Source organism: Adiantum capillus-veneris, chromosome 5, assembly GCF_014529385.1.
Source record: "Adiantum capillus-veneris isolate H3 chromosome 5, ASM1452938v2, whole genome shotgun sequence".
In the NCBI taxonomy this organism is placed as follows: Eukaryota; Viridiplantae; Streptophyta; class Polypodiopsida; order Polypodiales; family Pteridaceae; genus Adiantum; species Adiantum capillus-veneris.
In genome coordinates, this window is record NC_140935.1 from 28,825,311 (window position 1) to 28,852,729 (window position 27,419).

At 44.2% G+C, this 27,419-nt stretch overlaps 1 protein-coding gene across 1 annotated transcript in view; it reads right to left on the reverse strand.

The window, feature by feature from the left end:
* The window catches only part of MCCA (methylcrotonyl-CoA carboxylase alpha chain), a 126,610-nt gene that overhangs the window by 57,749 nt on the left and 41,442 nt on the right, over positions 1 to 27,419 (reverse strand). Inside the window, exons 2-8 of the mRNA XM_086512087.1 lie at positions 19,614 to 19,735; positions 19,177 to 19,324; positions 18,777 to 18,914; positions 18,599 to 18,694; positions 18,456 to 18,515; positions 18,263 to 18,355; positions 17,954 to 18,065 (exon numbers count right to left, since the gene is read on the reverse strand). Of these exons, the coding sequence (XP_086368213.1) occupies positions 17,954 to 18,065; positions 18,263 to 18,355; positions 18,456 to 18,515; positions 18,599 to 18,694; positions 18,777 to 18,914; positions 19,177 to 19,324; positions 19,614 to 19,735 (769 nt within the window). The remainder of the gene's footprint in view (positions 1 to 17,953; positions 18,066 to 18,262; positions 18,356 to 18,455; positions 18,516 to 18,598; positions 18,695 to 18,776; positions 18,915 to 19,176; positions 19,325 to 19,613; positions 19,736 to 27,419) is intronic.

Consider the following 27,419-nt stretch of genomic DNA (forward strand, 5'->3'; position numbering starts at 1 on the left):
AAAGACTAAATTCAGCCTTTTTCGCGTAAATTGACCAATATCTGAGGGTAGTACAATTTCAGACAGAACATGAGCAGTGTATAAAATACAATAGTGGTTGAGATTAACTCTTCAGTTATACCAATCATTACTAAGATAACCTCTAGCAGATAAATGCTTTGATTCGATTGCCGAAATTAAAATGCTTGTGAACAGGTATATTCAGCAACAGAGCAAGAAGTTGTGTAGAAACTGACCCATTGCCATGCAATTTATCACAAATTCAACCACTCACCTGACAATGGGTCAGTCTTTTGCACAACTTCTTGCTTTGTTGCTAAATATACCTTTACACAAGCTTTTTAATTTCGGCAATCGAATCAAAGCATTTATCTGCTAGAGGTTATCTTAGTAATGATTCGTATAACTGCAGAGTTAATCGCAACCACTACTGTATTTTATACACTGCAGCTGTTCTGGATTAGGTTTGCTAATCTGAAACAGTACTTCCCTCAGATATTGGTCAATTTACGCGAAAAAGGCTGAATTTAGTCTTTGCTTCGTCAAATGGGCAAACAAGGTCCAAATTCACTTCTGAAAGAAGTTCTGGAACCCTTAAGCCAAATGGGACCTCATTGTCTATGCCAGGTCAAATTTTCTTTGCAGTATGCCCCAATAGACATACTACGCGTATGATATCTCCTACTCTGTTTTGCCTGGGTTTTTGCACTGTTGTTCCCTTTTGTTGTGCTGAGCTTACAGCTGCTTTTACTTTTTGATTTGGACACCTATTAGCTGGTCAATGAGTTAGAAATCTGTTTCGACGGCCTGTTGATGGTATTGATCAGTTTAATCGACTCCAAATTGGACCAAAATTGACTAGGAGGCTTGCCTTAGGCTATATAACACCTTACTATGCTCAAAGTCAAAGTCTGGCTTCAATTTCTTGCATTAGACATACTACGCGTAGGATGTCTATTTCTTCAGAATGGCTTCAAACTCAAAGCCCAGGCTCCCCTTGAGTTGCTGATCACTTTGGTATACTCAGAATTCAGTTTGGAGTCCCAAATCACTCAAAAGACATCCTACGCGTAGGATGTCGTTTTGGCATGTTTGATCCCAGATTTGTCCCACAGCTTCCCTTTGATGTCAGTAACCCAGTGGTATGCTTAGATTTTGTTTTGGATGTCAAAAGTCCTACATTTCAGCTGTTTTTGCTTTTTGAGTCAAAAGTGCTAAAGTCCGCTTTGAATCCAATTTTCTTACCCAAATGAGGTGAAACCCCTTTCAGTCACTCAATATATCATGCAAGACATGCTCATGCAGCCATCTTATGGTTTTGGTCTCAAAATATTGTTTTGGCACTATTTGGGTAGGATGTCTGGCAATTTCAGTCTACCTGGCCTTATTCTGTCAAGATATGGCCAAATTTCCACTTTCCAGTTGAAATTAGGATAAACCCTATCTTTTGAACACTGGTCACTCAAAATCCCAAAAATTCCTCCCGCATTAGTCTATAGACATCCTACGCGTAGGATGTCTCCTGCTTAAAATTAAAGTTTTTTTCTGACAGGAATGCTCTCGATGCTCTGTAGATCTATCAAAAACACTCACAGTAACTTTTGGACTTCAATTAGGCTTTCAAACACACTTTTACGTCTTTTTGCGTCTTTGACAAACTTGTAATGATTTTACCAAGCAAGTGTACATGCATGAAATGCTCTAGATGCTGAATCATGATGTCCTACTTACTCTACTCCTTCCTATCATGTGAAATGGTGATAATGGTGTTTTTGGTTGCTTTTTGGCCTCTCCGGACTCTCAAGCTCTACTCTCACCGCTTCTACCACTCCAACTCCTACTCTAGGAATCCACTACTACCTAAAACTATCTAAGTCAACCTCGTCTACCTAAGTCGAAGAATCTAGGCCACACACGCTTCCTAGACTCCCTCTAAGACCTAGAGAGTCCTCCACCCTCTGATCCTATTTAAATGTAAAGCGAGACTCTTGGCAAGCCAAAAATCCAGATCCTCAAGGATTAGTCTCGGTCACCTACCTAAGGTTTTCGTCCTCGGTAACGGCGCCAATGTTGGACGGATACGCCGCGACGGACGTCAGCACAACGAGAACTCACCTAACATGTAATGTCAGCTAAGGACGAAGCTCGACCCGCAGGCGCGTGGAAGCAAGTATAAGGTGTCAACCTACACTCGACTGACTCCTAACTAATTCCTACAGAGGTCTCTACCAATTGTCTTAGTCACAGCCTTCAAGAGTGCAAGAGAGGAAACATCCTACAATGCTTTCTAGAGCCGAACACCCATCAAACAATCTCGAAACACCATAGAACTTGAAGGAGACCCTACTAATACCAATAGGTCACTCTCCCTAACGTCTATGAACGAAAATCCCGACCCAAAACACCCGGTGCAGAAACACGTAGGATGTCTGGCCGAAATCTACAGGTCTTCGTTTCCGAAATCTAAAGTGCATAATGTGTAGTTCTACTCAATGTGAACGCGTGGATATGCTGCAATGCAAAATCGGCCAACGTATGCTCACCCAAACAACCGACGAAGCTCGTAGAAGGAGCTCGCAAAGCCGGAGCGTACGCGCGCAATGTTGGTATTGGCGCGTAGCTCTAGTCGGGGGCAACACGTTGCACTTCTCCGCACTCGATTCCGACCACCGGAGCACACGTAGCGTCAAGACAAAGCTCACACTCTCTCTCTCTCGTACACAGTACGCTCACTCACAGACTTCCAACTTGTTTTTAAAATGACAAAAGGTTTTTCATTAAGGTCAAAAAGTGGTATATATACCTTACAACTTCTCAAACCCTAAAGTTACAAAATCAACCATCTACTCAATCTAACTATCAAAACTCGGATACAATCTGGAAACTTCTGTAAGTCCCAATAATTACAAGGTGAAAAATCGGGTTTTCCTTAATGAATGAATAATTACAAAAATAATAGTCCTCCGAGTAGTTAGATGCCGTGGAGTGTGTCCAGCTTCTAACACTCCCCCCCTCCTTGCTCATGTCGTCCCCGACATGGCCTTGATCTGCTGCTTCATCTGATCGTTTCCCGCATCTTTAGCAGTGATTCGTACCTGGCATGTAGGTTCAGCATTGTTGGGCCAAAGATCTCTGTATTCATGGTGAAGAACCCCGTATAGAATGCTTCTTCAAAAGCCTGGAGGTGATAGGATGGTAGAAACATGATTCTTTGATACAGCGCATGTATCACCTCCTTGGAAGGTTGACCTGACAGATCATAAGCACATCTGTATGTATCCTGGAAGAAGAATATACTGTCGGTCACCTGGCCTGGCTTGAAGGTCTCGAACACTGCTAAGATGGTTCTGCAAATCTTCCTCATCATAATGCATGTAAGGTCAGGTGAGCCAGTAAACAACTTTATGGCGTCCGTTAGGGTTTTCACCATGTATTGGACACTTATTCTCTCACCTGCCTTCACGCCCAGCAGCTTTGGGTAATTCAGCCAAGAGGGTTGGCTTCTTTGCAAAATTTGTTGTACCTTCCACGTCCTAACCCTTGGTAGGGGAAAGAAGCTGAGATTGTCTCTGATATCTTTAGGTGCCTCTACCAGGTGGATTAGGTATTGTGGGTACTTGGTAAGCCAAGCCTTCCTCCACTTTGGCTGAGAATCGACTATAAGCTTAACTTCTTCTGGCTTTGAGGTGTCTGCGTTGTAGAGAGGTTCCATTGGCTCTTCTCTGATCCGCTTGTTTATTGTTGCTGCCTCATATTTCAGCAATGGATATGGGAGAGAGGGTTGAAGCCACTCGCGCTTGAGATTGCTGGCGTCGATCTTCTGAATTGTCATAGATTTGAAGACCCTCTGCTCCCATTTTAAGGCTTCCTTCGTGCTTTCTCTTAGCTCTTCCTCTATTGCCTTACACAATTTTTCCTCCTCTTCTTGTGTTAGATCCTGTGGCTCTTGAGAGGATCCTGCTACGCTTTCCTCTTGCATGTGTGTGTCCACAGATTTTGCCACATGTTCGAGGTCGGTGCCCTCATTGGCGACTGGCCCTGAGCTTTCTGCTTCTCCTCCTTGCTGGCCTTTCAACTCCTCAATTTGCCTGAGGAGTGTTTGCTTTTCCGCTTCAGCTTCTCCGCCCATATTCACGAGGAGGTCATTAAGTTCAGCGTTTACTCTTTCCGCCTCCTCGAGCTTTTTCTTTATGTTTTCCACTTCTTCTTGCAGGGCTTTTTGGCCCTCCTCCATTCTTGTTTGCATTACGATAGAACCTTCAGCCATCATTAACCTCTGCTTTTTCTCGAGAGTCAGCTCCTTCTGAAGTTCCTGCATTTGCTCTTCATATAGTTGACTCTTGGAAATGATTTGAGTCGAGCTCGTAGCTCTGACTCTAGCAGGTGATGCTCGCAGCCTCTGGATGGTTTGATCTTTGACTTTTAGTTGGTCCTTGAGCTCAAGGACCTCATCTAGGCTTGCTTCTTGTTCTATCTCTGCTTTTTCTTTGGCATTTCTCATGGCCTCTACTTCTTTCGATTCTTCGGCCAGCTGTAGTGTCAGATTATCCCTTTCTATTTCGGCATCTCGCAATGACTTGTTGAGCTGCAGACACTCTTCTTCAGCTGCTTGTATTCTCTTTGCTGCTGCCTCATTTGCTTCTTCCATTGCTTAGCCTGCAGCTAGCAGGTCCAAAAATACGTAGTAGGCCTCATCTAATCCTTTTTGCTCAGACTCAGGCTTGGCCTCTTCCTTTGGCTCAGGTTCCTGCCTTTGCTCTTGCTCCTCAGCTTGCCTTTCATCTTGTTTGTCCTCAGCCTCCTTATCTTCTGGTGGAGGGCTGCTGGGAGGTGGTGAGGGCGGTGGAGATGGCTGTGGGCTGGGTTTAGGGCTATTTGGTAAAGCTGCCGGTTTGCCCTTTAAGTCCCTGTCTGCTTTTGTTTTTCTTTCTCTTTCTTGGCTTTCTTGTTCATCTAGCAGTGTCTGCCTTATCTGCTCCACTTCCTCCTCGGTGAAAGGGACATGGGGAATGTTTTACGCTGCAGCATCAAGAATCTCGAAATTCTTGATATAATCTTCAAAGCGGTCCCTTTGCACTCTTCTGGAAGATCCGGACATAGACTCGAGAGATGGCTTCCAGAGTTCGTTTAAATCACCCTTGAGGGCTCTTTCTGCTCGGAAACTCTCCATCAGCCTCTCGAGTCTTGCCGCTTTCTGAGACCTGGTTTCTTTGGCCCGTACTTGAGCAAACTCCTTTCCTTTCTTCTGCTCGGGTTGCTCCTCTTCAACTGGCTCCAGCCGTCTCTTCAATCTCGTAGCCACCCTTGGTGCCCTTTGCGGCTCATCTTCCTTGTCTTCTTTGATTCTCAGCCAATCATTCTGAGATGGGGGGTCAAGCCACCTTCCTTTAGCGTGTAGTGCCCCATAAACCACCTTGATGATCAGTTCTCCTGACGCTATGTATGTTGGCTTTCTGTTGCCCATCTTTACTAAGCTGTCATGTATGTATGCCGCATAGTTGATTATCTTTGGGGTGCCCTTCGTCATTGCCCAAGTAAACGTTGTGGCAATTGCACTTGGCGGCATCCTGTACTTCTGAGGCCTCTTCGTGCACATGTGGAAGTACTGGTTGTACAACTGGCTCATAATTGCCACCTTTGGGTTGGCAATGTCTTCAAAGGTGTAATTTGCCTTTTTCTCCTTGTACACCTTGACTTCATCTCTTCTTTTTGTTACACTGTCCCCCTCATTGGAGAGGTCTAGTGCATGAGCTACAACCCGCTCCGTGATTATGATCTCTGTATCTGGTCTACCTTGTAAATCTCTTACCTTGGCCACTCCATTCTCTTTGATGCTTGTTACAAACTCCCATACTCTTTTGATGTCCACTCCTGCTGGTATTGCTTCGAAGTAGTTGTGGAGGTCAATTTTCTCCAAGTAGCCGGCCATTTTACTTCGTACAAATTCATTGAGTTCTCTTGGCAACATTGGTAGCTCTATTACATTGCCTTCATTGTCTTTGAACACTCCTTGGTAGATCCTTAGGTCATTTGACTCTAACAAATCTTCTTGTATCCAAGTGCTGGTGGGCTTTAGTGTTCCCTCTGGAATGACAAAGGGTTCCACTTCGTCCAGATAATCTTTGATGGTCATTCTTTTCCTCTTTGCCGATGACTTCGAGGCTGCCATAGATCCTGTTGCACTCAGTAGTCCGAAGTTAGCGTTTTTTTCATATTAGCTGCGAAACTGAGTTTTACTTATCCAAATGACTTAAAAATTGAAATTAAAGCTTAAAAGAAACTTGTGAAGCTATGCATGTGCTCACAGTGCAAATCTGGTCAAAAATTTCCATCTAAACATCCTACGCGTAGGATATCTTTTTCATCAGAATTGGTTCATACTTGACATGCAGGTAGTGTAAGGCTCATGGAACATGGCTATAGGCTTGGATTTGAATTTGGATATCAAAAAAGTTGATTTTTTTGGGCTGAATCAGGTTTTAGGTCACAATTTGGGTAGAATATCCATCATAGGTAGCAACTGATGTCCAAATGGGTTAAAATTTGGTATATGGGCTCATTGCACCATGGTCTTGGCTCCCATGATGTCATTCTTTGCACAGAAGGCTGAATTTATGCTTGAGACATCCTACGCGTAGGATGTCTTTTTCATCAAAATGACATGAAACTTGTTCTGTGGGTTGTCCTTGGCCTATGGAACATGGCCATGTTCGTGGATTTGATTTTGGACAAGATTTGATGCTTGTAAGGCTCTGCGAGATATTTTTGGGATCAAAAAGTGTATCTTGAAGGTGTTGAGGGTCAAAAGTGATTAGAATGGCTTCAAACTTGACATATGGGCTCTTGATGATGAGGTAATTGGATCTGGAATGATAAAACATCCCTTGCATGTCAAAAAGGTCAATTAGACATCCTACCTATTTCATCATTTTTTTCTCCCTGACCACACAGATTGTTTGCTGATGTGTTGGTAAATGTGTTGTGCAAGTTTCATGGGATTTGGACAAGATTTGGTAGGTCTTTGGCCCATTATTACCTCTATGCCGTAACTTTGCGTTTTTCCCATGCATATGAGGTCAAACTTGGTCCAAATGTGATGAAACTTGGTGTATGGCTTGTAAATGTCATTCAGAACATGTGCATGATAAAAGATGTTGGAGTTTGTGCCAAAAAGTGCCCTTGAGACATCCTCCGTGTAGGATGTCTCCTGGTGATTTTTTCAGTGCTAGTGTTCCCAGTGCTTGCCCTTTGCTCCCCTAAGTCCCTATTGAGCCTAATTTCAACAAAAAAGTCAAATGGATAGAGTATAACTCCCTGTGTGGACTTCAGAGCCTCCGAGCCGTTTTCTGACTTTTGGAGTGCTTTTTGGCGACGAAATTTCTCGATGTTGGTCTCCTCAGCTTCCCAATCCCTTGGAGATCCTTGCCGTATGGTTTCCGTCGACTTTGGCTTCACTGGAGCTCCATTTGGCAATTTGTCGCTCTAGAAGCACCCGTGGTTGCGTTTACATACCTTTGATGATTTGTGGTGGTCTACCACCATAGGATTTGGTTGTTGATGGTCTAGGAAAGCCGCTCGTAAAGTTTGGTGGCAAACGGACTTGCGGTTTGGCCGCAAGTGCAATTTGACGCTTTGTGTGTCTGATGCCGTTTCTGAAGTTAAGTGCCGCTTTGGGTCACTTTTGGTCATGCAGGTCATATAGATTTGTCATGCATGTCGAGATGCTCCTACCCATGAAGTTTGGTAGCATTTGGTCGCCGTTTCGCCGATTTCCCCTTTGGTAGCCTCTTGCGGTTTTCTGGGAATTAGGGTTTTTTCCCGATGGTTTCCTACTGCCTTTGGCCATCTAGGACTGGTCTCCTAGACTAGGGTAAGCTGCCGATGAAGTCTTGTTGCTTTCGGGTTAGCCGCTAGGCTGCCGTTTCTACTTGTAGGTCTCTACAGCTCGATTTGTGTGTGACCCCTACGCTAGTTTTCGCGACATAATGACAAACATACACGAAAAGCTCAAGGTGGTGAGCCTACCTCTCATGTCTGGAGCTCGTCGAGTAGTCGTGCGCGTCGTAGAAGCTGCTAGAAGGTCGATCCGCTCTAGGTGGCAGAAGCTCTCTCCACAAAGTCAATAATAAGAATGAGCTAAAAATGGGGTGAAAATTTCTTATAATGGAGGTCCCCGAACCACTTTTCATGAAATTTGACATGTGCTCCTATCTTCTTGCGAGATGTGGTTTAGGCTCAAAAATTTCTTGATTTGGACTCCATTTGCTTTGTTTACCAGAAATTTGGCATTTCGATCAAAACCTGGCCAAAACACGCTTTCCGCTCCAGTCTCATAATTGCACCCCCACTGTACCATAGGTTGTCCTATAGTCACTGATCATCACTATATTTTTTTGTTTTTCATTACGACTGTTTTTCACCTGCTTTTTGAAGTTTTTCTGCCGAAAATTAGCAAAATTAAAAGGAAAATAGCAAATCAAACGCAGAAAATCCCCAAAAATCATAATAAATCACAAACACCACCGCAACACATTATATACACTCGCATGCAATTTTTATGGCCGGATTTCTCCGTTTTACCAATATTTTGCCTGAAAAATGGCTATTTCTACTTATATACACACACCTAGGGGCTTGATTTGGCGTTTGGCCCCATATACCTGTAGATTCATGCTGTATAAGGGCATATGTACTTAGGGTTACTCCAGAAAATTTCACAATCAAACAACCCCCCTTAAAATAGTCGAAAAACATGCCCTTTTTTGCTGTTTCTGTCATTGGTTCCGCATTTGAGAGTGCCTCTAGAATGCCTCCCCTCCTCCTAGCCGGAGTCCTCCCGGACGACAAGGTTTCGCCTCGGAGTATGTGTTGTGCATAGGTTAAAAAAAGTTGTCCTAATGCCTGGCCGATTAATGTGGCCCTACTTTATACATACTCTGTCAATGCATGGAAAACTTAATGTTGTGCAATAGAAGGGAATAAGCAAGATGCTTATTGGCATTCGCCGTCGAGGTTTCCTGCTTTCTTTGCAAGTAACAGCTGTAACTCTGCTGCTCTCTGCTTAATTGTCTTTTTTGCAAAAGGCAATTGCTTTGCCGACACTGTTGATGGAGTCGTAGCTGTTTCTAAGGATAGAATTGGCTGGGATGTAATGGCTATGGGCCTTATGACCTTGGCTTTCCATTGGTATTTTGCTGCTGCCGATTTTTGTAGATGGTTTGGCACTTTCTTATTTGCCTCTGGTTTGTCTTTCATCGGTATCCACATATGTCGGTTTTCCTTTTTGAAATTCAGTTGTCTGCTTTTCATTGTTGATTGTACTGAAGATAGTTCCGTTTGCTTTTGCTTTGGTATCCAAATGTGAGTGACATTTGGGTTATTGCTAAGCTTTTTCGTTGGCATCCACATCTGTTTATGCCCTTGGTTTGTGGTGGAATCATTTGCTTCGTTGGAATTTTGTGGTTGCATTGTTGTGTGTCCGCCCTGTCATTTCTATCCTTCCACATCCATACTTGTTTCCCGAGTTTTGGTAGCCTAGATCTTTGCATTGCGGCCGGTGACTTCATATGTCTGTAATTAGCATGGTTGGCTTTTACTTGATTGTTTGTCGCGGGTATCATGTTCTTTAATGGCATTTGTGCTTTGGGCTTTGTTTCCAGTGATTGCATGGCTTGCTATTGATCATGCTGGTATTGCTGAGCAAAAGCTATCACCTATTGTTCATGTTCATGCTGAATTTTGACTGCCTTTGCTTTCCATTCTATCTGCACATTGTACTCTTTTTGCCAAGGTTGCCCCAGCGTCATTGGGTGTTGTGTGCTTTCATTTGTCACCACATAGAATTTGTGTGGATAAATATATTGATGTATCTATACATGCAATATGGTCCATCCCAATGTTTTCAATGGGTGTGATGTGCTACTTTCCAGTACTTGAGGAGTAGGATGAAGTTGATCTGTGACTTTGAGCCGTTGGTATAATCCGTAAAAGATTAAATTTGCTTGAGCACCCGAATCAAGCAATGCTGTTGATTCAACTTGATTGCTGCCCACTTTTACGTAATTATTGCCTCCACTGTTTCCTCCTCCAACTTCGTCAGTCGAATAGCATTTATTCTCAATGGTGGTCCACTTTGTTGTTGTTGTCGCAGAAGACGTCTTTTTGCAATGCGTTCTTGTGCTTCGGCTTGAGCTTCCTCCCGTAGTCGCTGTTTTTCCTTCATTCTTTGTTTTCCTTGATGAATTTGTTGGAGCATCTCCTGTGTGAGTGATAGATGATACCTCCTCGGTCGACATCCACTAATCCAGTTTAGCATTTCTTCACCTGCTAATGTAGCAAGCTTGACAGCTCCACTTTGTGATAGATCACTAATCACAAATGGTCCCATCCCTCGCTTTTTAAGTTTCTTGGCATGTTGCTTCAAGGTATGAACAAGTACGTAATCACCTGTTTTAAACTCTTTGGTACGCACATGTTTGTCAAAAAATTCCTTCTGTCTTCTCTTTTTAGCATAGATTGAAGCGACAGCTCGTAAGCGGAGTTCATCTAGCTTTTCAAGATCATCAATCCTCGAAGAGAGCTCATGCCCTGTCCATTCCAAGATTTTTGCTACTCGTAGAGTTGGGATTAAAAACTCTATGGGTAGTATAGCATTTAGGCCAAGTACAATGTTGTATGGTGTTGTTCCTATTGATCTTTTGTAAGCTACCTTGTATGCCCATAGTGTTGAGTGTAGCTGCATCCCAATCTGTTCTTGATTCTGACACTATTTTAGTGAGTACCCTGCATAGTGTTTTATTTGTGGCCTCAGCTTGCCCATTGGCCTGTGGATGGTATGGTGCGGATTTCCTATGTATGACCATGAAATTCTCTAGCAGATATACAATGACTTCATTGAGAAAATGTGTTCCTCGGTCACTGACAATTTCTATAGGTAACCCGTAACGTACAAAAACATTCTCATACAAAAATTGTGCCGTGGTGCGTGCATCAGCTTTTTGTGTTGCTTTGGCTTCGACCCATTTTGTGAGATAGTCCGTAGCCACAATGATATATTGGGTATGGGTACGATATGCAGGGGGTGATATAGGTCCAACAAAATCAATGCCCCATTTTGCAAATACTCTTGCTTCCATCATTGGCCGTAATGGCATCTCATCTCTTTTTATTGGCATCTTGGTGCGTTGACATGCGTCACAACGCTTTACGAACTCTCCAGCATCCATGTGCAATGTAGACCACCAAATTCCTGCAGTTAAGACAATTTTTGCCGTCTTATCGCCCGAAAAATGGCTTCCACTTATTCCGCTATGTGCATGTTCTAGAATCAGCAGGTATTCGCTTTCACTTGCACAGATTCTAAGTTGATTGTCCTTTCCCCGCTTATAGAGTTGATTCCCAATTAATTGAAAGTCACATGCTTCCAGCTCTATAGCTTTTTCCCGTGCTCTTGTGATGTTCTCAGGAAACGTCCTGGTGGTTAAGAAGTCAATGATATATTGACTCCATGCAGGTGTTATGTTTACCTGAAACAAAGTTGCGTGATCCACTGGTCGTTTGGCACTATATATCGTACAATTGCTAACATAAGAATGCGTATCCGCATACATAGTTGGCCAATAAACCCCTAACTGTTTCAGTCTCTGGTGTGTCTTCACTGTTGAACAATGAAATGCACAACCCTAGACATGTGCCTCTTCAAGGTAGCACTCGAATTCTTCAGTCAGATCCAAGATGATACAGTCGTCCTACTATCAACTGGAAGTTTTTTGTTTGTCGAATTGTTTGTTGTTTGGATCCGCATTCCGTATTATCAAACTCACATCCGAAGGAGAGAATTCTAACAATTTCCTGAGACCATTTGGGTACCATTTCAATGTTGAAAAGATAAGCATCTGGTATGTCATCATCTACTCCTTCAAGAGCTTCCCCGTTGTGTATCCTTGAAAGATGATCTGCTCGTAGATGGGTTTTACCCTTTTTGACCACCACTGTGAAGTCAAATTCTAGCAATATAATAAACCAGCGTACGATTCTCCCTGTATTGCAAGGTTTATTTACTAGGTACGAAAGAGCTTGATGATCTGTGAAGAACACAAATTTGTTTGCAAGCAAATAATGCCGAATTTCTTTACAGCATAAATCATTCATAACCCTTCCCTCTCAGTGGTTGTGTAGTTCTTTTCTGCACTGTTTAACTGTCGGCTCGCATAGCAAACCGGAAAATCCATTGTTCCGTCTCCAGGTTGAGCTAGAATACTTCCAATGGCATATGCTGAAGCATCAAGGTGCACATGGAATATCTTTTCCTAATCTGGTGCCTTTAGTACAGGTGATGATATAAGGTTTTCCTTCAGCTTTTGGAATGAAGTTTCACACTCCTTGGTCCACTCGAAATTGACTAGCAAACGATACAGAGGTCTTTCTTTGGGCTTGGGCCCGTAACAGGTATGATTGTTTCATTTTCCGATCCTCCACTGGAAGGTACTGTTTCTAACATGTTCAAGGTGGTTTTTGCTCCCTTGCTCGGGTTTTTAGGGCAATCAGGAATCAAATGAGTAATTCCACATTACGTGCAATACGCATTGACTCTAATGATTTCATCATGAGGACAGTCTCTCAGCCAATGGTCTCCTCCACACTTGTAGCAGGGTCCCTTGGGTTGTTGAGGTGCTCCTTGAGCTCCTCTTTGTTGGTAAGCATGCCTCTGTCCGCCCATGCCTCCATTGGCTATGAACATCAGTGTTCGTTCATCTAAGCTATATCTTCCTTCTCCTGCGGCCTGTGTAGCAGTTGGTGGTCCTTGATTCCCTATCATGCTCCATGGTTCTGCTGTCGAGGGTTCTTCCGGTGGGTTATAGACAAGGTCTACCGCATATCCATTGGGATCTTCATAATATGCATGCATAGGAACCAAAGCCTTTTCTTCTAATTCAGTTACTGTCGTTGTGTATCTTATACCAACTGGTCGTAATCCTGGTAGGGGTGGTTGTTGTCCCAACACCGGTTTTGGTCTTTCTACACCTACAGGTCCTAGTAAGTTGCCTGCTTGATATCTAGGCATCGGTGGAACTTGAGGGGAAGCTACTGGAGCTTGGGGAGCGTAAGGTCTCTCTAACATATCCCTTGTTATAATAACATTCCTCGGTCCAATGGTTTGTCCATTTTTGTTCAATAGCACACCACTTGGGCTATTTAGCCTGGGGTTTGGTTTACAAGTTGATCTTTTTTAGCACTTCATCTACGAGCTGCTCCTGGTTTACCGCTACTTCCCCTTTTGGTACCAATTTAGAAGACTTCCTTCCACTTTGCTATGAAGATAAATCGTCATCAAGGTCCTTGAACTTCCGTTCCTTGTAGACCGCATAATTGTCCACAAGGTAAAGAGCCTCTTTGGTCAACTCATTCAACCTCGTGCTCCTCTTCATATGTAAGTCTTTTTGGAGATCTGCATTCCTTAGTCCTTGGATGAATATCAGCATAAGTATGGACTGAGTTGGCAGTTCTTCAACAGGACAGAACTTAACATATCTTTTTAGTCTTAGGGCTGCCTTTCGTACAGATTCTCCATCTTTCTGTTTGAATTTATGGATTTGTGAGACGGTATTATGAGCTATTCCCCTTTGAGAGAATTCCTCAATAAACTCGTCAAACACTTCCTCCATCGACTCAAAGTCTCTACGCTCTACAGAGTCAAATCAGGTGGCAGCATCTTCCTCTAGGGTTAGTCCAAACCCTACAAATTGGGTGGGAAAATCTAACACCTTTTCGGCTCTAATTACACGCACAAAGGCTGCTACATGATCTCTTGGGTCTCTGCTTCCTGTGTATTTCTTGTTTACCCATTTTTGCACTTGAGAGGGTCTACTTCTTCGATGGTCTACAAACCTCATCATTGGATCATCCCGTCCCAGTCGATACACCTCCTCAGGCATTTTGTAATAGGCTGGTTCCTCTCCCAATGGTGCTCCTAAGCCATAATTTCTAACGGTTCTCGCTGGAGGTGGTTCTTCTCTTCAAACTCGTTCCATGGGTGGTCCTCCATGCTCTGTTGACCCTTGAGTCTTTGGCTTACTCTCTGCGTGATACCTTGAATAGAGTCGTGGTTCTTGCAAATCCCTAAGCCCTCGTGCGGCTTGATAACCATCTCGGTTTCGGTCTGGTTCCATTGTTGCACTCTGACGAAGTCATGCGTGCAATGATGGCTGGTTTGCTGGTTGGTCTTGGTTGTTGAATGCTTGCGGTCGGGTGGAATGTGAAGTAGTGTCATACTCATTTGAAAAAAGATTCGTTGACTTGCTTGGGGTGTGGGCGGCTCTTGGCACTTCCTCAGGGGCATATGCTGATGCTCCTGGGCCTATTGCTCTCTCTACTTCCTCTGGGAGAATACGTTTGTATTCTCGCCCGTATCTATCAACAAAAACTATGCCCTTCCCCGTAGCAGTTTCATAAGAAAATAAGTAAAGAACCTTGTCTTTGCTTAGTTCGTTTACGTATGGTTCTTTGCTGCGAAAGTAAGAGACTATACCCTCGCTCTCATGTTTGTAGATTCCCACATTCTCATTATCTCGGATGGACTTCCGACGCCTGGTGCGGCGGAAAAAGAGGGCTTTTTTGGCTAGACTCGAGCAAGATCTATATGAGCTATTCTTGAGTCAAGACTCGCGTGAGGCGTGGCGGCTCTTTCATAAGCAGTCCCCCCCCCTGCTATTTCCTCCACAGAGACCTGGGGTCAGTACGCATCATCTTTGTACACAGTACCTGGACAGCCGCCCCTCCCCAACCCCCCCGACCCATGCCCACATAAGGTGTCTTTTTCACTGCTGAGATGGTGAAGAAAGCCATTGACAGGATGAAGACTGAGAGAGCATATGATCATGAGGGCCTAGTAGCTGAGCATTTCATGCATGCCAAAGACCTACTAGCAGAGCTTCTAGCAGTTATGTTTAACCGTGCCATGTGTGAGGGCCTACCAGACACTTGGAGCCTATCTACAATCGTACCTATCTTCAAATCAGGAGACCCCATGGAGCCTGGGAATTATCGCACTATTATGATTGGGCACACACTGACACGGTTGTATGCATCCATTCTTGAGCAACAGCTGAGTAGATGGGCAGAGAGGGAAGGAATACGTGCAACTAGGCAGGCAGGATTCAGGAGAGGCTTCTCTACTCTTGACCATATCCTAACACTCAGGGCCATGATCGAGGAAGGCAGATCTCATGGGAGATGGATGTATTGTAGCTTTGTGGACTTCCGCAAAGCTTTCGACACGGTACCCAGAGCTAGACTAATGCGCAGATTACAGGAAATGGGAGTACCCACAGAACTCATTTGGGGGATCATGGCATTGCACAAATCAGTAGTAGGGCATGTACGCACCTCGGAGGGACTTTCTACACTGGTTCACTCCACTATTGGGGTGAAGTAGGGCTGCCCGCTCTCTCCCACTCTTTTCGGTATGTATGTGGATGAGATTTCTGACTACATTGACAGTGATGGGGATAAAGGTGCTCAGTTGGCAGGGACATGGATTCCACTTTTGTTATATGCTGATGACATAGTGTTGATCTCCGAATCCCCAGAGGGAATGCAACGTCAATTGGATGCTCTGCATACGTTTGCCCACGAAAGTGGTTTGTCTGTCAACCTGGGTAAAACCAAGGTTATGGTGTTTAATACCACCCCACAGTGGATCAGGAGGTCAGCACCTACACTCACATACGGCCAGGAGACTGTGGAGTACACAGACGCTTACACTTACCTTGGAGTGGTTTTTAGCGGACCTACATTCTCACTCAGAAGAGCAGCAGAAACCAGACTTACTAGAGCCCACACAGCATTGGGTAGATTGGAGAGGATGTGTTCGCAGGTTCAATTTCAGGAGCCCCGGACGAAGCTCTGGCTCTTTGACACCGAGATATGGGGACCTTCACTGGATCACCACGGGAGGACGGGTCGCTCAGACGGATGGGGGAACATGGAGAAACCTCTCGTCTCTATGATCTCGCGGCTCATTAGAGCCAAGGCATCAGTACCACGGGCCATTATCCGAGCAGAGCTAGCGGCCCCCCCACTTGTGGTGGAGGCGCTCACCAGATCAGTCTCCTTCATAAACCGCACATGGGCACTTCCTAGAGACAGATATGCTCGCATAGCACTTGAAGCCTCTCGACAGTTAGCCATACAAGGAGATACAACATGCTGGTATGGGGAGATGACATCATGGTTTCAGGCACATGGGTTCAGCATAGACCGGCTGCCACCATTCCATTACTCATTGGATGCACCATCTCTCACCCTTACACAGTCAGAGATCACCAAGCTCATACGCCAAAACCTGACCCAGCTAGACACCAGAAGGACATGGATACAACCAGCACAGGAATTGGGCACGAAGATGCTTTTTACAAAGACCACCTTCTCCAGCTTACGGAAGATGGTTTTGTGGCGAGACCCAGATACATGGATACCCACTTGTCTCATGGGATACGATGTGCTATTGGCCAGTTACGCACATCTTCTCACCAGTTGCGGATTGAGACAGGGAGATACAGCGGAGTACCAGCAGAGGACAGGACATGCCCTTGTGTAACATGGAAGCTGAGACAAAGCTACACTATACATGTCGCTGCCCCGTCTACTACGAGATACGAGGCTGCTTCCATTGCTTGTTCAGAGAAGGTTTTGGACCACTCTCAAGAGTCATGGGATACGAAGATCAGAGATGTCTGGGTTTGTTCTTGCTCGAGCTGCGCAAACACAGAGATAGCCTGATGAATGGCGAGGCTAGCCAGTCTCAAAGACGGATCACAAACTTCTTCAGAGCAAACACGGGACAGCCGCAAGAGCCACTCCCACAGCAGAGCTCCCCCTCGTCTCATACCAAAGGCACACTGATTGACCGAGCGATTGAACTGGGGAAATCCAGGCACCCGCGACTGCGAAGAACTACACAGCATCGACGGAGGCTACGACAGAAAATTCGGAGCACGTTGGCCAGGCATGCACGACGCCCGGTCAGACTACTAACCATGGAGGAAATTGATGAGATTCGCCAACGACCGATGCTAGATCTCTTGTGATTCAGCTATCCCAACAAGCCGCCCATTTTTTGCTTGGTCTTTTGCTTGGCTCACATCGATCAACTTAGGACCCCATAGTATATATCTTTGTTTTGTACTGTTGTTAGGTTATTTTGTTACTCTGACTTTGTATCAGATCCACCACTTTGTAACTTTCAGGTCTCATAGGTCATTATGGCCTTTTGAAGACATTAATATAACATTTCATTGCATTTCATTTATTTCTCATGAGGTCAAGCTAAGACAGTGAGAGCTAGGAGACGCCCCCGAGCTCCAGGATAAACAGCTCCAAGACTCCTTAGCCTAAGATTCATGATATTCAGACTCACCACCACCAGGCAGCCCAAGAGAGATTTGCTGGCAGATCCAGACGTGCAACCCTTACAACACACCCACCCATGTAACAGATCTTGCACCCCCGAGTTTGACATAAGATGGAGATAGCCAGCTTGATGCCCTTCATGGTTGTACTCCCCTAAGCATATCGATGTGCACCCATAACCCCTAGAGATAAAGCTACACCCACATAATGTCCACACTTGAAACACTTTTCTTCTGAAAGGTAGTGCCCAAAAATCCAAGCAAGCAAACCCTCCTCGACCTTCAGGTTCATTTGTGAGCATGCATGCAAACATGTGCATACATGGGTGTACAAAGCCACAGCCTTAGGAAGCAATTGACTAAATGTCAAACAAGTGCAGTTGGTAAGTCATCTCTCAAGATCTCTCATTGTTCTGCCCCGCCCATTAAGACATTGGAAACAATAAAATATACATAGATTATGGTTGACTATTCATTACAATGCCGGACATTTACAAAATTTAATTATTCATTACAATCTGGGCCCAAAAAGTTTGATTACTGACCTAATATGGATAAATCATTTTGCCTGCAAGGAAGGGGCTCTCCTGCAGCGACACGGATCTGCCACTCTACCAGATCCTGGCTTGTTATCATCTCAGTTACTGGATGTTCAACCTAGCCACACCAGTGATTGTCAACAAGACCTTTTGATTACCAACACCCAACTTGTCAAACTACATTAAATGCAGTCATCATGTTTGAGCATAAGGCGTGTTGCCTTTCGTGAGTTCTTCAAATTTCCAGTTAATGACTAGCAAGGGTCGTGGGTCTCTATGTGGACCAGAAAAACTTAGAAATACATTATTGATTACCTGAAGTCGAGTATTCATCTCCATAAAGTAAAAGTCTTTTGTTACAGAATCGACAATGAACTCCACTGTCCCAGCGCTGAAATAACCTACTGCCTTCACAAACCAACATAGAAAGAAATTACGCTTATAAAGAATTTTTTTGTATTCTGGTTAGATTAAAGGTCGCAAATAAATATTAGAAAATGAATAGAACCTTTGCTGCATTAACTGCGGCTTGCCCAATTTGATCTCGAAATGAACTGTTGATATTGGGCTGAATCATTGCATTTCGGACTGTGTCAGTTACAAATATGACATGTCACACAAGCTCAGTTGGGAAGTAAACAGTACACTCACAGCTGGAGCTTCCTCAATTATTTTCTGGTGTCTTCTTTGCACACTACAATCTCTTTCAAAAAGATGCACCACGTTCCCATGCTGATCCCCGAAGACCTGTCACATATAGCTCCCTTTATTTGCAACGATTTGAATAGCATCTACGCAACAACTTTCAATCGTGTGGCCTTAATCAAACCTGAACTTCAATATGTCGAGGTTCGAGGATGTATTTTTCTACCAGAACACGTTGATCCCCAAATGATGTTAAAGCTTCACGCTGGGCAGAGTAGAGGTTTTCTAAAAAGTCTTCCGACTTTATGACTATTTTCATACCCTGAAAGAACAACACGAAATAGATGTTCTGAATGTACATAGCTTTATCCTTTGAAAAGATGAGTCTTCATAATTAATGATGTGTGGAACGACTATATTACTAAGACAACAATCACAAAACAGACCATGTAAGCTCAAGGGACGTCAATCCATTTGGTCTCACTGAGAGCCTTATTTTCTAAGGTCACTTTTACTTGTCAATGTTGATTTTCTGGCATAAACAGTAAGTGCTTGGGTACAATCAAGATGTTGAAGATGCTAACCTTCCCTCCGCCACCTTGAGTTGCCTTGATGATGACAGGATAGCCAATGATGTCAGCTTGCGATTTCAAAAAGGAAGCATTTTGTTCTTGTCCATGGTACCCAGGAACAACTGGCACACCTGCTGCACTCATGAGGGTCTTTGATTCACTGCATTGCAGTTCAGTTACTCTTCAGTCACAAACCTTCAACCTCAACAAAAAATTTATTGCTTTTCAATTCAATGCATGAACTAAACAGAGTACACATATTATAAACATAAACCTACAACCATTTTGGGCTACTCTCAATGATTGCAAGCTCACATGTATGATTGATTTATCCAACATTTCACAGGCTAAACCCAATAATCGCTTTCACAAATCTAACTAGACAGATCTACATTTGATTCATCTCCTTCATGAAAGGTGCAAGACCTAGAGTAAGCTGCAAGTTAGACCTCTTGTCGCCCATTGCTCGGATGGCGTTAACGGGGGGACCGATAAATGTAATTCCTTCTTGCTTGCAAAGCTCTGCAAATTGTGCGTTCTCAGATAGAAATCCATAACCAGGATGGATAGCCTTCAACAAACAAAAAAGCATACATAAGTAATAACCATTAGCCAAATACAAAATTTTGTTGGACTTGCTTCTCTTAGCGAACATTACCAATGAAAGCCCACACACAACAGTGATACAACTAAGAAAGCATTGATTCTTTTCAAATTCACCTTGTTGCAATTCTCACGTCAGCTCTATTCACCCCAAACAAACCCAAGCTTCCTATGTAAATCTCAATAAGCCTGGCCCTTACCTTCCCTATGCCTGGTAAACATATGATATTGTAGATCAGCTATAGTGCTCCAGTTCCGTTTAGGTGGTGGACTGGTCTGGTCTAGGGCTAGTCTAGTCTTGGACTGGTCCTGGATGGGCAGTTTATAGAGTTCAATCATAGGAAATTCATCATTGGTCAGGCGGATCTCATCAATATCCTCCATGGTCAGTACTCTGACCAGGCGTCGTGCATGTCGGGCCAAAGTGATCGGAATCCTCTGATGCAACCTCCGTCGATGTTGTGTAGTCCTCACCAGTCCTGGGCGTCTGGATCTCCCAAGCTCAGTCCCTCGATTGATCAACATGCCTCTGGTGTGAGCTCTGCTGTGGTAGCTGCCCAGTGTCCGCTCTAAAGAAGCCTATGATCTGTCTTTGAGACTGGCTAGCCTCTCCTCTCATCAGGCTCTCTGTAACAAACTTGGACACCCCAAGTCAAGATTCTACCACGACACAGCAGAGATTCACTTTAAAACAATTCACAAAAGACAACATGGCCCGGCGTAGTTCCGTGCCAAGAGGTATTTGTCATCAGGAGGTGTATTTTTCCTGTTGCCTTCCGTAAATAAGTATTAGATATATTTATTTTATTTTTACTTGTTTGTCCCAAAACCCTTGAAAAGGTGCAAGTGGACATTGCATGGCCAGTGTGAAACGGCTGCAGCCAAATGGGTTTCTCACATCGGGGATCTAGGTCGGTCAGACAGGGACTGCCCGGGCCAGTTAGCACTGAATTGTGATGAGTATGGAAGCTCGTGTGCGCCAAACTGGAATTTGGGCCACTCGTCAAGTCACTGCACCTTTATAAGTTGAAAGGGGCCAGTAAATTAACCCACATTGTAGATGGTGGTCAAATGGTAGTCCTCAATGATGGTCAGGAGACCGATAGGGACGCCATGGAAGCATCTCCTAAAATTTAGGGAACTGCTATTTTTGACCAGAAAATGTGTTCGCGTCATTAGCTCTGGAATGACAAGGGGAACATTTTATTGCTCTGCTGCCAAGTCAACTGACGCACCAGTTGAGATATTTTTAGCAGGGAAAGCCCAAACTCGGAAACTGTTGGGCGACGTGTCAGCCTGTGAGCGATTCTGCCACTCTGGGAGGCAAAAACGAGCTGCATATCAGCAAAGGGGGCGCCATTTTCAGCCTCAGGTGGATTGTAGCAGGTACAGAAGCTATGGAATGCTTACCTTGCCCTCTATGCACAGTATGGTGACGGGAGTGATGCCTCGCACGCTACATACTGCTCTCTTTCTCCCCTACGTACAGTATGTTATGCCCCACTAGCGGGCTTCTCATTTGACCTATGTACAGTTCTGGGGGTTTATGCGCGTTTGCCAAGGCAAGAGCCTTCTGAACAGGAACCGGATTAGCTAATTGCTAATCCCCCACAGGTACGCACAGTTCCATCACGAAAGATTGCGAGTTTGGAGAGTTTTCTCGCGTGAAAACTCGTCCAATTCACAAGGGAACTGTCCCATTGTGTGCAGGAGCCCTTGGGACACGCGTAGGCGTGTTCGCTCCGCTAAAAACGATCCGAAACAGGGAATTACAGCCTGCTGCGTTTTTCTGCAGGTTTAGGGTTTCGCACCTAAACTGCAAGGGAACATCGGGGGAGCCTCGTGAGAGCCTTGGGATGCGTGTACAGGCTTTTGGGCTCCCGGCAGTGAAAAACAGAGAATTACAGCCCGCTGAATTTCTGTGACAGCTCACCAGAAAGCTTCCAGATATCGAGGGAATCCGTCCTAGACAGGTGTTTTTGACCTACAGGGGTTTTTGCGCCGTTATGCTGTCGAAATCCGGTCGAAAACCTGCGTTTTCAGCCCTCGCCAGGTTTGGACAGCTTTGTGAAAGCTTGTGCTAAGTGGTCGGATCATCTACCTTAATTTGAATAAAGAAATAACGAAAGGGGCGTCAATCTTTGGGGCCTACAGGGTGTCAGTCTCGTGTGCGCAGTGACATTCTAGTCGCTAGACGCCACTGTGTTCTCTTCCCTTCTCAGTGCTCTGTGTAAAGTTAACAAGTAATTGAAATAGTACCGCCCTCTACGTTGTACGGGCCGGTTTTATGGTTCCATCGACGGGATAGTCACTTTTTCTTCAAAAAGTGCAGCGTGGATTGTTGTGGGTGAAAGCAACATAGAGCTTGTCGATATGGCAGAGAAGAGAGACCAAATACCTGAAGAGGGATCTTCCTCACATGGCACAGAGAAAATTCCTTCAACTCTTCAAGAAGAGGACAGGTTGTTTAGAACTCAACTGCGTTGTTGCATGGACATGTTTCAGCAGTTGGCTAACAACCCAAGGATGCAGGAATTCTTACAGGCTCCGACACAGGGTTTTCAGCCTCCTACACAGGGCATGACTGAGCCGTTGCAGGAAAAGGAGATTTCCAATGTGCAGAGGACTCATGATGCTCGAGGGAAAGCCCATGTGGTTGAGCAACTAGCGGTGTCCAATGATCCAAAGCAACTTGCTTTAGCTGGACAGGAACCGTTTGTGAATGGTCAAGGGAGCAATGAACAGGCTATGCGTCAGACCCTTCCATTACCTAATACTTATCCTGGTTATTTTGGAGGTGGTTCAGTGTTTCAAGCTATGGCTGGACCTTCCACAGGTTATATGCCAGGGAATGTGTTCGGGACAATGCAAACAGGCATGGGTAACCCTATGTACGCGAACATGGGTGTCCAACCAGGTTTTCAGGGTGCCTATGGTCAGTTTCGAGTGCCTGGAACACAATTTGGTATGGCTGGTTTTTCGCAGCCATACGTACAAAATGCAGATATGACAGGGAAAACAGTTGATGCGAGTGCTGGAATGAACACTTATGGAGCATCATTGTTACAGGCACCTGTTTATGATAATGTGGCTCCTTTGAGTCAACCTAAGGGTTACAAGGAAGGTGGGCAGGGAGTGAAGTTTGAAACTTTCAGAGGAACTGAGGACCAATTAAAGGCTTTGACCTTCATACAGTAGTTCGATGCAGCTTATGCTGGAGGCAACTTCACGGAATCTTCAAAGATACGCAAGGCTGCCACTTTCTTGAAAGGGAATGCGCTTCAATGGTGGACCGCATTGTTGAACCAGGGTCAAGCCCCAACAACGTGGGTCCAATTCAAACAACTTTTTGCGCCTGCATGGTTGACAAACACTTTTGAAGTGGATGTGATGACGAAATGGCACGAGTTGAATGCTAAACAGTGTGCAGATCTGGAAGAGTACAATAAACGGTTTTGGGCCGCACTGTTGCCAGTCACCTCTTACAGGTTTGTGCCATTGTCAGAACAGATTGAGAAGTACTGTTGCGGATTGCCCAAGAAAATCAGGGACTATTGCACAAAGACTACTGTCATGAATATGTTTCAGTTGATAGAGAATGCAAGGGTGGCCAGTAATCTGTCGAAGGGAGATTCCGATGGATTTAATAGCCACAAGAAAGGGTCCCAGGGCAAACAGTTTTCAGCCAAGGGCAATGTTGCAGCAAAGCCTTCTGAGTCTCCTGCAAAGAAGCCCTCCACTGAAGAAGCTAATATGTCCAAGAAGCAGTCTAAATCTTCTTCGGAACGAGGACAAGGACAAAAAAGGCATTTTTCTGGCAAAACTTTTCAAGAAAGGAAAGCTCTTAGGGAGGCCAAGAAATGCTACATTTGTGAACAGGAAGGACATTTTGCAAATGAGTGCCCACAAAAGAAGTCACAGGATAAGGATGACAAGTCAGACCATAAAGGGAAGAAGCCAAAGCCGAGTGCAGGACTTGTTCCAGATTTGGTTGGAGACCAGCCAAACACAGATGCCACGGAGCTGTGCAGAGCTTGGGGCAAAGTTAGAGACCAGACAGTGCTGGTTTTCTTTGATCAAGGAGCCCGTGCAAATTTCATATCACCAGAATTGGCATCAAAGTTGGGCATTCGTGCAGAGGAGATGGGTATGACAGGCGAAGCAGGTTTGGCATGCCCAGGACATTTAGAGCCTGTTACTCCCATTCTGAGAAAGCTTCGTCTGCACATTCAGAGTTATGTCGATGCAAAAGAGTTTCATATTATGCCGCTTGAGGGCTGTGATGTGTTATTGGGTATCCCATGGTGTTACAGGTTGCATGCTATGGTGGATAGTTACAACAAAAAGATTACCCTTGTACATAGAGGAAAGACTCATGTCCTTGATGTAAAGCTTAAAGCCGAGTCTGTTCCAGTTGTTTCTGCTTCTGCTATTTCATCTGTAATAAAGAATCATCTTTCTGCGTACTTGATCTTTGCAAAAGAAGTACCTCAAGTTGTATCTAATTTGTCTACCTTAGATAAAGACAGGTCAACTTTTTTGAGTGGTTTCAGTGATTGTTTTTCGGACTCTTTGCCAGGGGAGTTACCTCCTGAGAGACCTGAGGATCATACTATAGATCTTGTGCCAGGTTCTAGTCCACCGAATAGACCACCATACAGGGTTAGTACAGCCCAGCAGAAAGAGATTATGGGTCAAGTCAACGAGCTTTTAGAGAAGGGGCTGATTCAGCCCAGTTCATCCCCTTTTTGTTCACCTGTACTCTTAGTGCAGAAGAAGGATGGTTCATGGCGCATGTGCATTGACTATCGCGCCTTGAATAAGAATACCATCAAGAACAGGTTCCCCATACCGAGGATAGATGACATTCTTGATCGGCTTGAGGAAGCGTCATTGTTTACAAGAATAGACCTAAAGAGTAGGTATCATCAGATACGCATTAGACCAGAAGATGTCCATAAGACTGTGTTCAGGACAACATTTGGTCTCTATGAGTTTCTTGTCATGCCATTTGGTCTCACAAATGCTCCTGCCACATTTAATAGAATGATGGACAGAATTTTTAGACCACATAGAAACTTTGTGGGTACCTTCTTTGATGACATGATTGTCTACTCAAAGTCTGAAGAGGAGCATAGGGATCACTTGACTGCAGTTTTCAATGAGTTACGTAAGAACAGGCTACTCATTAATGCGAAGAAAAGTGAGTTCTTTTTGCAAGAAATTCACTTCCTTGGGCACATTGTTTCAAAGGATGGGGTACGCATGGATCCCGCTAAAGTGGAAGCAATTAGGTCATGGCCACACTTGAAGTCCGTACATGACATTCAAAGCTTTCTAGGCTTATGTTCCTATTACAGGAGGTTCATCCGAAATTTTGCTGAGATTGCTTCTCCACTCCATGCACTGCAAGGAAAAGGAGTTACTTTCAAGTGGACAGCCAAGGAAATTTTAGTGTTCAAACACTTGAAAGAGAAGCTGACTTCAGATCCGGTAATTATTTTGCCAGATCTTTCTAAACCTTTTGTGGTTCAATGTGATGCGTGTGGCCATAGTCTTGGTGCAGTTCTAATGCAGAATGGCCGAGTAGTCGCATATGAGAGCAGAATTCTTTTGAAGACTGAAAGGAACTTGCAAGTCTATGAGAAAGAATTGCTGGCAGTAATTCATGCTCTCACTAGTTGGAAACACTATTTGCTAGGGGCTGATTTTGTTGTCCAAACGGATCATCAAACCTTGCGATATTTTCTTACACAGACGAAGTTGTCTGAGAAGCACATGCGATGGGCAAACATCTTGTCAATGTTCCATTTTCAGATTGTGCATGTGCAAGGAAAAAAGAACGTGGTGGCTGATGCGTTGTCACGAAAGCCCCAAATTTCAGCAGTGTCAATTCCGTACCATTGTGAACTAGACGAAATGAAGACACAATATGCTGAAGATTCAGATTTTGCAAGGATCTATGACCAGCTTGTTGATGGGCAACATCATGAGCACTATATGCTTAAGAATGACTTTCTCATGATGCATGGAAAGTTATGCGTTACTAAACAGTTACGGCCAAAGATTTTGATGGAAAGTCATGCTCCACCTTATGCTGGGCATCGTGGAATTGATGCGACAGTGAAAGGGGTTGAGGCATTCTTCTATTGGCCAGCTTTGCGTCAAGATGTTGACACATTTGTAAGATCGTGCTTAGTATGCCAAAAAGTCAAATTTGACAGACAAAAGCAACCAGGATTGTTGCAGCCATTGCCGATCCCTGATAGGCCATGGGAAACTATAGCAATGGACTTTATCTTTGATCTTCCAAGGACGCAAAAAGGAAATGATGGGATTTGGACTATCATTTGTAGGTTCAGTAAGCAGGCCCATTTCATTCCTGTTAGGAAGAAGATAAAGCCAGAACACATGGTCAAGATATTCATGAGCAATATCTTTAAATATCATGGGATGCCTCAGTCAATTGTCAGTGACAAGGATCCATGTATGACGAGTCTTTTCTGGAAGGCATTGTTTGAGAACATGGGCACTACGCTCAAGTTCTCTTCTTCGTTTCATCCGCAAACTGATGGACAGTCAGAAGAGGCAAATTCTACTGTCTTGGACCTACTCAAATGTTATGTCTCAGAGCACAAGGCAACTTGGGAACACCATCTCCCATTGGTTGAATATGCTGACAATAACACTGTGCATACATCAACAGGTAAGGCACCATTTGAGATAGTGGAAGGAGGAAAGAAAGTCCCACCCATTTTGCAGACTAAGGACAAGATATTTGAGGCAGACAAGTATGTGCAAGATATGGATGAAACATACAGGAAGATAAAGATTGCTCTTGAGAAAACTCAGGCTAAGCAAAAGAAAGCTGTTGATCGTCGCCGTCGTGAACTTGTATTTTCACTTGGTGATTAAGTACTTTTGCGCTTTGAAAAGCCCAGGTTAAGGAAAAGGAAAGGCAAGGAACGCTTGTTTCCTAAGCTCAGTATGCGATATATTGGTCCTTTTCAGATTTCAGAAAAGATCAGCGATGTACCTTACAGGTTAAAGCTACCAGAAGGCTGGAAAATACATAATGCTTTTCATGTCAGCCTTCTAAGGCCCTTTGTTGGTGATGTGCCAGAGAATATGCTTGATGAGGAACAACCCGAAGTGGAAGAATTGGATGAAATCCTTGTTCCTGAACAGATATTGGCACATAAAGAAAGAAAGGTTAGAGGAAAGGTTGCAAGACGCTATTTGGTGAAGTTCAAGAACTATGCATCATTAGATGCCAAATGGATGGAAGAGTCTGAATTGCTTGATTCACCTCATCTATTGCAATTGTATCTTGAAGCCTTTCAAATGGAACCCACAGTGACTTGATGCAGCCTTTTTGGAGCAAGGCAAGAGCATGGTTCATGATGCTCAAGAGAGTAGTTAAGCAATTGTATCTACTCTTTCCATACAAAATTTAGCTAGAGAAGTTTGTGCTCAAGAGTACACCAGAAGACTTCTATGCTTGATATATGTGTCGTAGCCAGGTTGGTGGGATTGTTTAATCGTCCAACGCTACATTTCTGGAAGCATGTACATCTTGGATTCCCATCATAGAATATATGTGATATCAGGAGATATCTGCATGTATTATTGGCATGCAAGCGAGGTCGCTT